This window comes from Sorex fumeus, unplaced genomic scaffold, assembly GCF_029834395.1.
Source record: "Sorex fumeus unplaced genomic scaffold, SorFum_2.1 ptg000061l, whole genome shotgun sequence".
NCBI classification, from domain to species: Eukaryota; Metazoa; Chordata; class Mammalia; order Eulipotyphla; family Soricidae; genus Sorex; species Sorex fumeus.
This window is the reverse complement of record NW_026606118.1, coordinates 23,108,848-23,121,346: the sequence shown is the minus strand read 5'-3', so window position 1 is coordinate 23,121,346 and position 12,499 is coordinate 23,108,848. Positions and strand designations below refer to the sequence as shown.

The window sequence follows — 12,499 nt, the reverse complement described above, 5'->3', positions numbered from 1 at the left end:
CCACAGGAATTTATTTCATGCATCAAGATAAAATAAATTTAAGATAAATATATCAGAGCGGTCTCTAGCAACAATTTAAAACTTGAAGCAATTTGGATATATATACATAAAGAATTTTTTTAACATGTTAGTATGAACAATAAATATATTTTAATGTAATTTAAAATCTTATTCAAAGAAAAATTTATCAAATACGTTTGATTTGCCCTTTCTGAATCAATCACAGAATCCTTTCGTGAATTAGTTAGTTGAATAATGATAATCAGAATGAGAAAACAGTTTAATTCTGCTCTGCTCAATAGATTTAAAATAGAAAGTTCTTTCCAGATATTAAGTCGAACGGTCAAAATCACAACGCCATTTCCTGCTTCATACTGTGCCCATTTAGTAAGACAGAATTGGTCACCACATTTTTAGTGTTGCTTTTCAGAGATGTCATGCGAACTGCAGAGGTGCTGAGTAAGTAGCTAGTTGATCTTTCTTGAAATGACTTCCTTCCACAACAAAGTTGGCTGTTGAAATGCCTCCTGAAGCTTTCGCTGAGTAGATAAAGAGCAAATGGATTGACACAAGAATTGCAAAAGCTCAGAACCCTGGCAACTAATGTGACAATCATATGGCCTAGGGATGAATCAATCTCTCTATAGTTGAAAGATCTGTACAGGTAGAGGATGTGATTTGGAAACCAACAGAAGACAAAGCATCCCACAAAGACCAGCACGATTTTAGCCAAACGTTTCCGTGTTTCCATCTGTAAATAGAAGGGCAGAGCTCCTTTGATTAAAATGAAAAGGAAAACAGTCACATACAAAATTTCTAACAGTGTTACAGAAAATGCAAATGCATCCAAAATCAAAAAAGACTAGTCTCCTTATGGAAGTAATGACTTAAGCAGTTTGGTGAAGCCTGTTTTAGTCATCAAACTATTTTAATTTAATATATTTGACAGTATATTTATGACTAGATGATGAATTATTTTTAAGTAGTTTTGCCATTATGTTAAAGATATGATCTTGGAAACTTCTGTTAACTATTTTTCTTTTGTTTAAAGTCTTATGTTCATTATAAATATAAATCACTTCTGTTTATATTGAAATACTCTGAATTGATGAACCATGGAATAGATTCATGCTTAGATTTTATTTAAATTGTGGTATTATAAATATGAAAAATGGAGCTATTGAAACAGAGAATGATTTTTTATTAGCATTACTCTATTACAGGAAGAATCTAAATTCTTGACTCACATGATTCATAGCTATAATATAATGTCATATAAATCTGACATAAAATATCAATCCTTTAAAGATTATTATACTGTCACCTTTAAAATATAGTTTCTTTTCTTCCATATATTTTGTACACATAAATTTTAAAATATAGTAAAATCTAAGTAATATAGAAAACAAAGTTCAAAAGTGACCATTAATCTTTTTGTTTAGAGTCATTTTCTAATACCTAGAGTTCAAGATTGAGTTCATGTTTATCTAATTTGTCTCAATGTAAAATTGTGAAAACAATAGTACCTGATAATTTCTCAGTCAAAAGTATTAGTAAAATAGAGTAATGTAGTGAAAACTGGAATTATAGAGGAATAAAACCTATCTGACTTCAGGAATAGAAGTAGAGATTGGAGAAAGAATCTAATGGTAAACTAGAATAGATTTAGTTTAGAAGAAGCCAAATGTGGCACTCCATATAGATCCCAGTGGCATAAATTAGGCAATCCAGTAATATTAGCTGATCACACATGAAGTTTTACTATCAATTTATGTCCACCCAAGCAGGTAGAACATGGATGCAAGAATTTCTTCAAGGGGCTGGAGCTATAGCACAGCGGGTAGGGCGTTTGCCTTGCACGTGGACAACCCGGGTTCGATTCCCAGTATCCCATATGGTCCCCCCAGGCACCGCCAGGGGTAATTCCTGAGTGCATGAGTAACCCCTGTGCATTGCCGCATGTGACCCAAAAAGAAAAAAAAAATTTCCTCAAAATCTATATTGGGAGATTTCACTGTTCAGACTTGCAGTATCAAGATTACTTTTGAGCAGAAGTCGAGTCATCACCAGAGTTTATTGAGCCTCCCCAGCAAAGTACTTTGCAGAAATAAGGCCGAGCCAAAGTTACCCTTTTAAAACTGAAAGTGGGAAAGCTAAGAAGAACATAGGTATAGAAACGAAGAAAACTCAGTAACCCAAACTTGAAAATACAAACAGGACTCTGAACTGTACAAAAGAAGAAATTATAGTGAGCTTCTAATCTGTATGCTACATTTCAATGATGCCAGATATGTCACTAAAAAAGTATTAATTTATCTAACAATTATCTGATTCTTGGTTTTTTTAAACAGTTAAAGTAGTTGTGCATCTCTGATACTGAATTATTAATAGACATAATCCTATATGAAAAGACCTTTTCTAAATTCTTCTATTGCAAAAAGTGTCCGATTTCTTAGTTCACACTGCATGCTAAAATATTTTACTAATCTGTGACTCAATTTTGGTTGCTTTCACATAGGAGAAAAAACATTTCTGACGTCACTATATCTAAAGAATCATTTGGAAGAATTTTCCCATTTGGAAGACACAGGTTACACTTGAGACTCTGTTGCAATCATGTCTGGCCCTGAGATTCCCAGAAACTAGAATGCAAAATTGCAGTTACTACATCTGATCTTATAGCCCCAGACATATACACCTACAAGCTTACCTGTTTCTTGGTATGCTCATTATATTCTCCAGGAAGATTATGTGCACTTTTAATTAAGGTCTTGGCAATATGATAATAATAAATGCTAATGATAGTAAGTGGTATGATAAAATAGACCAAGAAGATGAGCACTGAATGAATCTTTGGGTGTAATTCATCTGTCTGAGGGTAGGGTATGCATGCTGTGAAGCTGCCGTTTTCCAAACTGCCAATGCGAGCCACTTCTGAAAACACGGCTTCAGGAACTGCCAACAGCACAGAGACTACCCAGATGCCCACTGCCTTCACACAGGTCCACAGCACCGCCCCTGATTTCTGGATATCCATGGGGTTTACAATGGCTCTGTATCTGTAAAAAAAAAAGTTTCTAATTATTCTCTTAAAAAAGTAAGAAGGAGGGAAGGAGGGAAGGAGGGTAGGAAGGAAGGAAGGAAGGAAGGAAGGAGGGAGGGAGGGAGGGAAGGAGGAAAGAAGGAAGGAAGGAAGGAAGGAAGGAAGGAAGGAAGGAAGGAAGGAAGGAAGGAAGGAAGGAAGAGGAATAAAGAAGGAAAAGGAAAGAAAATAAGAAAGAAAGAGGACAAAATCTTACTTGCTAAGAGAAAGTTGCCAACTCTCCAATAGTCCCTAGAGAGGAAAATGCTAGAAATTGTCGTTTTCCAAATTGTAATTTTTGTGCTAACCTTTTTCACAAGTATTTCCCCAAATACATACAGCCCCCCTTCCCAAGTATCTTCACTTATGGGATATTTTTTATTTAAGTACTTTCTTTTTACTACAGTAATTGGTACAACATTATTGCATTTGACCTTAGTCATCTCCTATAGCTCCTGAGCCTGAGATTTCCCACAATTTTTCTAAGGACATTAGTAAAATCTAGAGACTAATAATAGACTTGAATTTTTCTCCACAATTCAATCACAAAACCTAACCCAATTGAAAATGAAGTAGTGATCTGTCTTTATAGTTCAAATATATTAAATGTCAAGACCTCATTAGATCCTCTCTCTCCTCCAACCTAACTCAATCAAAGTTTACAATCCACTTTCCAGGATACAAGAGTTTGACAACCCAAGTCTTTTACAACAAATTCAGTCACGCATTCAGTAGTGCATTGATAGCTCAAATGAACCAAAGTTGTATTCAAGCTTAAAATGATTTTTGTGTCTTTAATTTTTTTCTCTTATTATAGTTTATCTAGATATTGTCAAAGATTTTAATCAAACAAATCTGAGTTATCAACTCTCTGATATTGGAATATTGCTTACAGTTATTTTCTTCTTCTGTAAGATGAGATCAAAAGAATCTCCCTCAAAATTTGAAAATGGAAAAAGCATCTAGAATATCTGTAATAGAGCCCAGCAAAGATCAAATTCTAACTTGGCAGTGATGACCCTGTATGTCTCCTTATTTCACTGAAATTAGTTTAATGCTCTAAAAATTTTACAGTTTGTGCTACGTAACATGTAGTTTACTGAGTTAGTCTCCTGAGAATTTTCCACATGAGATGAACAACTCACAGTCTTGACACCATTCTAAGGCTTCTAGGGGAACTTCTCTTTCTCTTCCTGACTGGCATGGCATCCGTCCTAGACTCTCAAAGAAAATTCACATTTTGATCTAGGTTTTCCCATATGGAGCAGAGTTATAGGAATTAATGTCAAGTAACAGCAAATTAAAGTAATAAATAATGCATTATTCCCAGATTTTACACAAGCAGAACCCACTGAGTCTGTGCTATCTTCTCCACATCTGTTTTATTGCATATTCTTAGGAAATGGAAAGAAAAATTATATTGGTAACTTAAATGACCAACTTTTCTTTTTTAATTTTTTGTATCCGTTCAACATATCTAAATAGAGGGTTTGTTGTTGCTGCTTTTTTTTATTTTTCACTAAGCAAATATAAAGTTTTTAAGAAAAGTAGAAATCCACTGTTTCATCTCAAATCCCATCCCTGAGTTAAAACTATTTTTTAAAGGCCAGAGAAATAGTACAGTGATTGTCATGCAGTGTCTGACTGGGGTTCAATCTCTAGCACTACATATGGTCTTTTGAACAAGGCCAGAACTAAGAACCAGGAGTAAGCCCTGAGCATCACTGAGTATGGCCCCAAAACAAAGCAACCAGCTGAATTTTACATCATTACCTACACATTTCTAAGAAGTGGATTTCTGCCATCAGCACTGTTGATTAATATTGCTAAAGCTGTTGATGTTTTTTTGCTCTTATACTACTTCTATTGCCTAGATGTCTAATATTCTCATTTAGTCATTTAAATTGTTCATAACATAACAAATAAATTTCTATTATGATAAAACAAGGACAATTTTCTACTGTTCAATACTGTATTATCATGATGTGCTATATCATCTCAATTCAATGATACTTTTTATAGTGAAACTGAGTGTCAACAGTACTAGAGAACAAAATTTTATATTATTATTTTCATCTCTAAATACTACATGTTAATATTACCTATTAAATATCTATAATCATCTCTAGATTGAATTTTCCTAGTCTGGCTAGTTTTGGATTGGACTGGGATATTTATTGTTTGGCTCTACTGTACAATGTGGTTCTTTTTCAAGACTTAAATAATCAGCATAAAAAATTTTAATTTTCAAATAATTTCTGCACCCTGTCACAAATAATTCAAATAAAAAAATCTATAGTGAGTTAAGTTTAAAATTTACTCTTAATGAAAATCTGTAAGAGAAAAAATATCAAAACTTAAAGACAAATAGATGAATCAAGTCAAGTGCTACAAAGGTGTAAATGTTTAAAATAAACTTGCCTGTACAGGGACATAAAAATGAACAGGGACCAGAGATATAGTACAGCAGGTAAGGCTTACAAACAGTCACCCTGGGTTCAATTCTTGACACTGCCTATGGTACCCTGAGCATAACCAGGAGTGTTCGGAAAAAAACCCTAAGAATAAAGCAGCAAAAGCAACAATGAACAATTTTATCATTTTGTAAGAAAAAAGTGAACATTCTAAATTACCAGGTTGTACTTTCAGATGTGGCTAAAGTTCTCCAAAGAGTTGAAACTTTATTGTTACATAAATTATTATCCAAAATCTACACACTGACTCAAAGGTAATAATATTAATTGAATATGAATTCAAAAACATAGTATATATCATATTGTACTAAATGTTAGAACAACCCTTATCAAAAGGAATCACCTACACTGCTTATCAGAGCACAAACTTTTACATAATTATAATAAATAACTGGAGTCGTGGATATCTAACTTTAAGTAAGAACTTGCAGAGAGTGAGAAAATTAAAATGTAATTACAATTATTTCAAGGCTCTACAAAATCAGTCAACTCTCGTCAACACTCAGAAATTGGAAATATGTGGGTAAATGGTTATTTTGGGTTTGGAAACACAAGTAGAAACTGTCCTGCTGTTGACAACTTGATAATGAGGAAAGCGTTGAAATTTCACTGACTTTAGGACTCAGCCAGCCAGAGCAGATGGCCCCAATTTAAATGCATCACCACAGAAAGGTCTGTGCAGTACAACAGAGGAAGCCTTTGTTATCAATAAGAAGTGGGCAGTATAATAAGAAGCATGAAAGATGGAATGAGAAAGACTTGCCTGAGCTCTGGATGTCACTGGGCTGAGGGTCCGATAGTCTCACTAACTGTGACTACTATCTCCTCTCATCTTTGTATCTCTCTGCTCACCACCAAAAAGAGTTATAGGATCCTACTAAAAGTTCCTCTGATCCACAGTTGAAGACATCATCGTTTTCATTGTGCAAATAAGGTAAGCACTACCGTATGGGCATGTACTATGCGTAGTTTATAATCTTCTCCACCTAGAACATTGAATTATAATAGATATAGGACTATCCCGCAGAAGCCATACATGCAGCCTGGTGCATCCCCTTAGTTACAGTGCGTTCCAAAGATTCAAGATTAAAGTGGGGTAATAAATACTCAAAAGCTATAAAACAATACATAATTATTGTGATATTCTGAAGTTGTAAGGATTATGTAGCATCTCTCTAATTCACTGTGTAAGATTTCTTCTGAGAAGGGCAAGGAAAATAAATTAAAAGAATTTGAGATTAATGAGTGAAAGGGATTTGATTTATTGGAGTCAAGTATAACAACCTTTATTTAACAAGAAGGATTCAAATCACAAAACTAATTAAGTGCAGATTGCAATTCATCCTGTGTCTCTGGTTATATGAAAATAACAACTGAGCACTTAAAATGCAAAGCAAACTTTCTCTTATGTGTTGGCAGCCATAAACATCTCTCAGACAAATGTATGACTCATATTTTATGAAAGTATGGGTCATCACATATTCTTCAAATTTTATTTTCATATTCCTGCTCCCCCCTTTGTTATTCCTCCTGCATATTGTTTTATTTTTAAGCTGCCTTATTTTGGAACACAGAAATAAGTCAGCTCTGAGTTATCTGTAGGGACAACGTAGATTCTTCCCTTGGGTAAGGATGACACTCTCCAGAAGAGTTGAGAAGCACATTCTGAGCATATTGTCTCACCCACTGAGAGGAAAATGCTTCACAAGATGCTATTTAGGGCTATTGACCAAAGAAGTAAGAATCTGGAATAGCCATCAGTCATTTCAGCAGTACCTAGCTTCACTCAGGAGGTTTAAGAAATGAGCAAACTTGATGATGGCATTCCCTCTTCCCACTGGCAAAGAGGGATAAAAAGCTTTTTGAAGTTCTAGGGAGTACTAGAGCTTAGGCCTATATTCTGTTTCAATACTTTCACAAATATTCAACAAAAATATAATATTTGTTGGCACAAGTTTATCTAAATAATGTTGACAAATCAAGATTCTGTATAGTGGGGCTGGGAAGATCGTGCAGTGACAAGGGCATCGCCTTGCCTACAACCAGACAGGGTTCAATTCCCGGCACCACATATGGTTCCCTGAGCACCAACAGAAAAGACCTCTGAGCACAGGACCAGGAGTAAGCCCTGAGCACAATCAAGTGTGAGTGACCTCAAAACAAAAGTAAATAAAACAAACAAACAAAACCCCACCCCAAATCCAGATTCTGCATAAAAACCTCCATATACAATTAAATCTGAGAATTCTAATGAATAAAAAGTTTAAAATTATGAAACATGTTTAAAAAGTTAAATATTACAAAAGTAAAATTATGAAACGTTAACACTTTAATTATGTTTAATCAGATAGGACAATACCATTTTTGCATTGACTTTAATATTGACCATGTAGCATCAGAAAAAAAATTACCCGAGAACATTATATTAATTCTAATTGTATTTCTTTACAGATGTTTAAAAATAAATTTGTAACTCAATTGTGGCTATCACCTATAGAAGGACAATATGGATTGATGTTTAAGTTCTACACTTGTAAGTAATAAGCTATATAAATATTATAGGTTAATCACTGTATCACTGTCATCCCGTTGTTCATTGATTTACTTGAGTGGGCACCAGTAATGTCTCTATTCATCCCAGCCCTTAGATTTTAGCAGCCTCTCCTTACTCATCTTGCCAAATTCGATAGGCCAAAACCAGTAACTGTAACAGGTCTCATTATAGGTTAATATTAATACTAGGGATTTATAGGAATTTTACCTATAAAGAATAAAAGAAGATTCCATTTCTAAAAGTAATTAGAATTTGAATTATGAACTTCTAATAATAAAAAGATTTGCTTTTTGGGTCACATCCGGCAATGCACAGGGGTTATTCCTGGCTCTGCACTCAGAAATTATTCCTCCTGGTGGTGCTCAGGGGACCATATGGGATGCTGGGAATCAAACTCAGGTCGGCCATGTGCAAGGCAAATGCCCTACCCGCTGTGCTATCAATCCAGCCCTAAAAAATATTTGAATTTTAAGTTTAGAAGTACGGCTGCTCCAACACTTAGTCAGGGTGGCTATAATGTCAGCCATAAGCAGTGAAGCACCACTTAGGACTATCACTACACATGTCCCAAGAGTGGGAGTAAGAAAGTGTGTGTATATGCATAAGTAAAACTGTTACAAGTGTGAGACAACAGAGGGTATGCATATGCTCTTAATCACCTACATATTGTAAGCCAGGACAAAAAGAAGCATATTTTCAAAAGGATAACAAAAGAAATCCATGGAGATTCGAGTGAAAATCAACAAAGCCCACTACCATCATTTTAGACCAGGCTGTCCACTCTTGTGCAGGTTTTACTATGCTTTGGAGCCATATCTACTGTGGACACAATGACTAAACTCTGTCTGCCACAATTACTAAATTTTGAATTCAATGTTTTCCTTTGCACTTTTCTCTTTAAGCTCATGAATTGACTTGTGTGATCAATCATAAAAGTTTGCTCTTTTTTGAATGAAGTGCTCTCTTGGAGGTGCTCAGAGTTCAGTGGCTACCAATGACCCCGACTAGGATCAAACTCAGGTCTCTTGCATGAGCAAAGCATATGCTTTATTACTTGAGCCATATCTAGGTCCCTCTTTCTCTCCTTTGATCTTATATTTTTAAACATTAGAGTGAATTAAATTTTTTGTGGAGCTTTTTGTTTATATTTTGGGGCTACACCCAGTGTTGCTTAGGAGTTACTCCTGGCTCCATGCTCAGGGATCACTCTTGGTGGTACTCAGGGACCATATATGGGATCCCGGGATTGAACCCAGCCAGCAGCATGCAAGGCAAGGGCAGAACCCATTCCACTATCTCTCCAGCATCTGAGTACATTGTTTTTAACTCTTCAGTCTGCCACTAAATAAAGAAGAAAGTAATGCATCTAGGAAAGTAAGATGATGTTTGATATAATGATGAAGAGTACAAGCTTTGAATTGAGTTCTTGAGAAAGTTCGTGAATTTCAGCTTTAACTTTTATTTACCCTAAGATGACAATAATTAAAATAGGATCTACTTTATACGTTGTAAGAACAAACTCACACACACAAAAACATAGCACAGTGTGAAGTACAAATTATCTGATATTTGTTTTCAAATCTTGTTGACCCAGGTATGAAGAGATAAAGTAGTTAAAAACATCTGATTACCATGTTCTAGATGAAATTGAAGCGTAAACTCAATAAAACAAAATATTCACAAACCATTTTTAAACAAATATTGAAGTATATTGTATAATTTCACTACCAGTGATTCCTGTTCCTTGATTTATAATCCTAAAACACACATTGATAACCCAGGGTATCAATAGCCTTTTTTCTTTCAAAAGCACACACAGTTAAGAGTAGCTTCAAGAAATATCAGCTACCTTTATCTTTATTATTAGAATATCCATGCTGTACTTACTAAGTGCATGACATATTTTATTCCCTTTTATGCCCCTTCAAAATCAGTAAATTCATAGTCAATAGCTTTTTTTTCTGACCTTGGTTGGAGTTAAAGTACCTGAGTGTCTCCAGGAGAATGAGAAAATCGGTGTGAAATAAATCCAAGTCTTGGATCTTGCAACAAATGTAACATTTTTTTAATGAATGGATAATGATAGTAATTTCAACTATTGTACTTGATAGCCATTCATTAAGTTTTATTCTAATCATTAAGTAGGTGTCTTTAACTTTCCAAATTAAAAGGATGCCACAAAAAAAGCAACTGAAATAAAAAGGCATTTTAATAAAGGCACTGAAAAGGGTAAAAATCAAGGTAATAGACATTTTAAAAAATATTAAGAATGGCATCATATAAACAAAATACGATTATTTTAAAAAGGTACTTAATATTTTAAGAATATAATTTTAGAGAAAATATTATATAAAGTAAAAAGTCAATAGTACTAGTACTCAGCAAAACAGACAGTAGCTCTCAACTTCCCACTAAATGTTTTTATTCAAGTAAAGATAAGCATTGACTCTTAAATGCCAAAGTGGTTAAGGATATTATTGCCAACAGCAGAAACTTCAGATGGATTTCTCATTAATAACTTAATAGGTAAGTTACTAAATTTACCCTATCTTAAGTTAGAATACCACCTTAACATTCAAAATAAAATTGATTGTCTAAGTAGCTTAAGTCAACATCTCATCCCAAAGTAATTAGAATATGGCTACTAGAATGAGTCTAATTTCCTTTTTTGCGCATATTCCTTCCAGATATTTCCTCCTTCATCTAAATGCTCTCAGTATAATTTAGGGGGTTGGGTGGCACCAAACCTGGCTTGAAGTTATCTCCCAGAGTTCTACCATGGGGACATCTATTCCCTGAGTTTCAAGATTCTCATCTAGGAGATGGTACAGCTAGTTGATGCTACAGGTTGTATAATGGACACTTCACAATATATGTGAAAGGCAGACTTGAAATCAAAGACGCATTTGACGACTTTAAAGTCCTAAAATTTGGCACCTACGTTTGTGTTTGGTGGGTGGCCAGGGGAAGGGAAGAGAACCCAATTACTTGAGGTATTAAAGTAAAAGAATGTCTTATTTGCCTGAAGGAAGTTTACTCCTGGCTCTGGACACTGAACACAGGAACTACCCCTGGAGGAAAGAGGTGGGAAGGGGAGGTCAGCGACCGTAGGGGGTGTCAGGTATCTAACCCAGAGCCATATGCCAGGAAACCACCCTACATGCGGTTCTAACTGTAATCTTGTCTTCTGCTGTCAAATAAAATTTAGCTAATAAGTGTAAATGATCTTTCCCCTTGTCTGGAATAAAAGGTCAAATTCTCTCTTTCCTCTAATATTAAAACAGATATTCTTACCTATCAGCTTGTTGAACTACTGAATAAGCAACGATCACTTCTAAGGTTTTTTTTTTTTTACACGTAGGCTACAAGTAAATGGACAATTAAAGATTCTCACGGTGTGTATAGAGGAGGCAGTAGACTCAGGTGCGTTATTTTAAGACAACTTTTAAACTAATGCAATTGTAACGCGCTTAAAAATTCGCGTTTTTTCCTCTTTTTGCAAGCTCCCCACTTCAGTCGTTTTGGACTCCTTTCACTCTGACACTCCGACTCCAGCTCGCTCCCCTTCCTCCTCCCCCATCTTCCCGTCCCTTCTCCACGTACGCCCCCGGGAATCCTTTGCTGGTCCCTCCAACCCCACTCCATCCCCCAAGCCGCCGCACCTGTGCCCTTACCTGTCCGCGCTGAGCGCGGTGAGCGTGAACACCGAAACCCCCACGGACGTGAGCTGGATGACGGGGATGAGTTTGCAGCCCACCTTCCCGAACATCCACTCATCGAAAAAGTAGCGCGAGGCGTCCACCGGCACGCAGGTGAGCAGCAGCAGCACGTCCCCGGCGGCCAGGCTAGAGATGAAGATGTTGGGGACGCTCCTCATGGCGCTGTTGGTGATGAAGATCTTCACCAGCAGGACGTTGCCCAGCAAGCCCACCGTGACGATGAGCAGGTAGAGGGACGGGATCACGCAGCGGATCACCAACTTGGCGGGGGTCCCGTCGGCGACAGGCAAGAGGTCCTCGGCTTGAGCCCCCGGGTCGGGAGCGCTGAGATTCGCGCCCTGAGCCTCGGAGAGGTTGGAAAAGGACTTGGGGGGCATGTTCCCTTCTGCCGGGGAGCCTGCTGGAGTTTGCTGGATCCCGGCGTTCGGAGGAGTCCGGCGCGCGCCCTTGATTGACACTTGATCTGTTCCCCCAGCGCACCCACAAGTTGACTGCGGGGAGCGCGCTATACAGCCCGCTACCAGATCACCAGGTCTGTCCGGCCGACGGCGCACTGAAAAACAAGGACAACACAACAACAGCAACAACAACTACAACAAGACAGAGCAGTTGTCCCTTTGTTCCTGTCTTCAATGGTTCACTCTTGCAGAGAGCTAACATTGCACAGCGC

At 36.7% G+C, this 12,499-nt stretch overlaps 1 protein-coding gene across 1 annotated transcript; it reads right to left on the bottom strand.

The window, feature by feature from the left end:
- Positions 1-204: 204 nt before the first annotated feature.
- On the bottom strand, positions 205-12,206 carry NMBR (neuromedin B receptor). The gene is made up of 3 exons (XM_056126274.1): positions 11,785-12,206; positions 2,711-3,059; positions 205-751 (listed from the first exon to the last, which is right to left on the bottom strand). The coding sequence occupies exons 1-3, from the start codon at positions 12,204-12,206 to the stop codon at positions 350-352; spliced, it is 1,173 nt and encodes a 390-aa protein (XP_055982249.1). The 3' UTR covers positions 205-349.
- Positions 12,207-12,499: the final 293 nt, after the last annotated feature.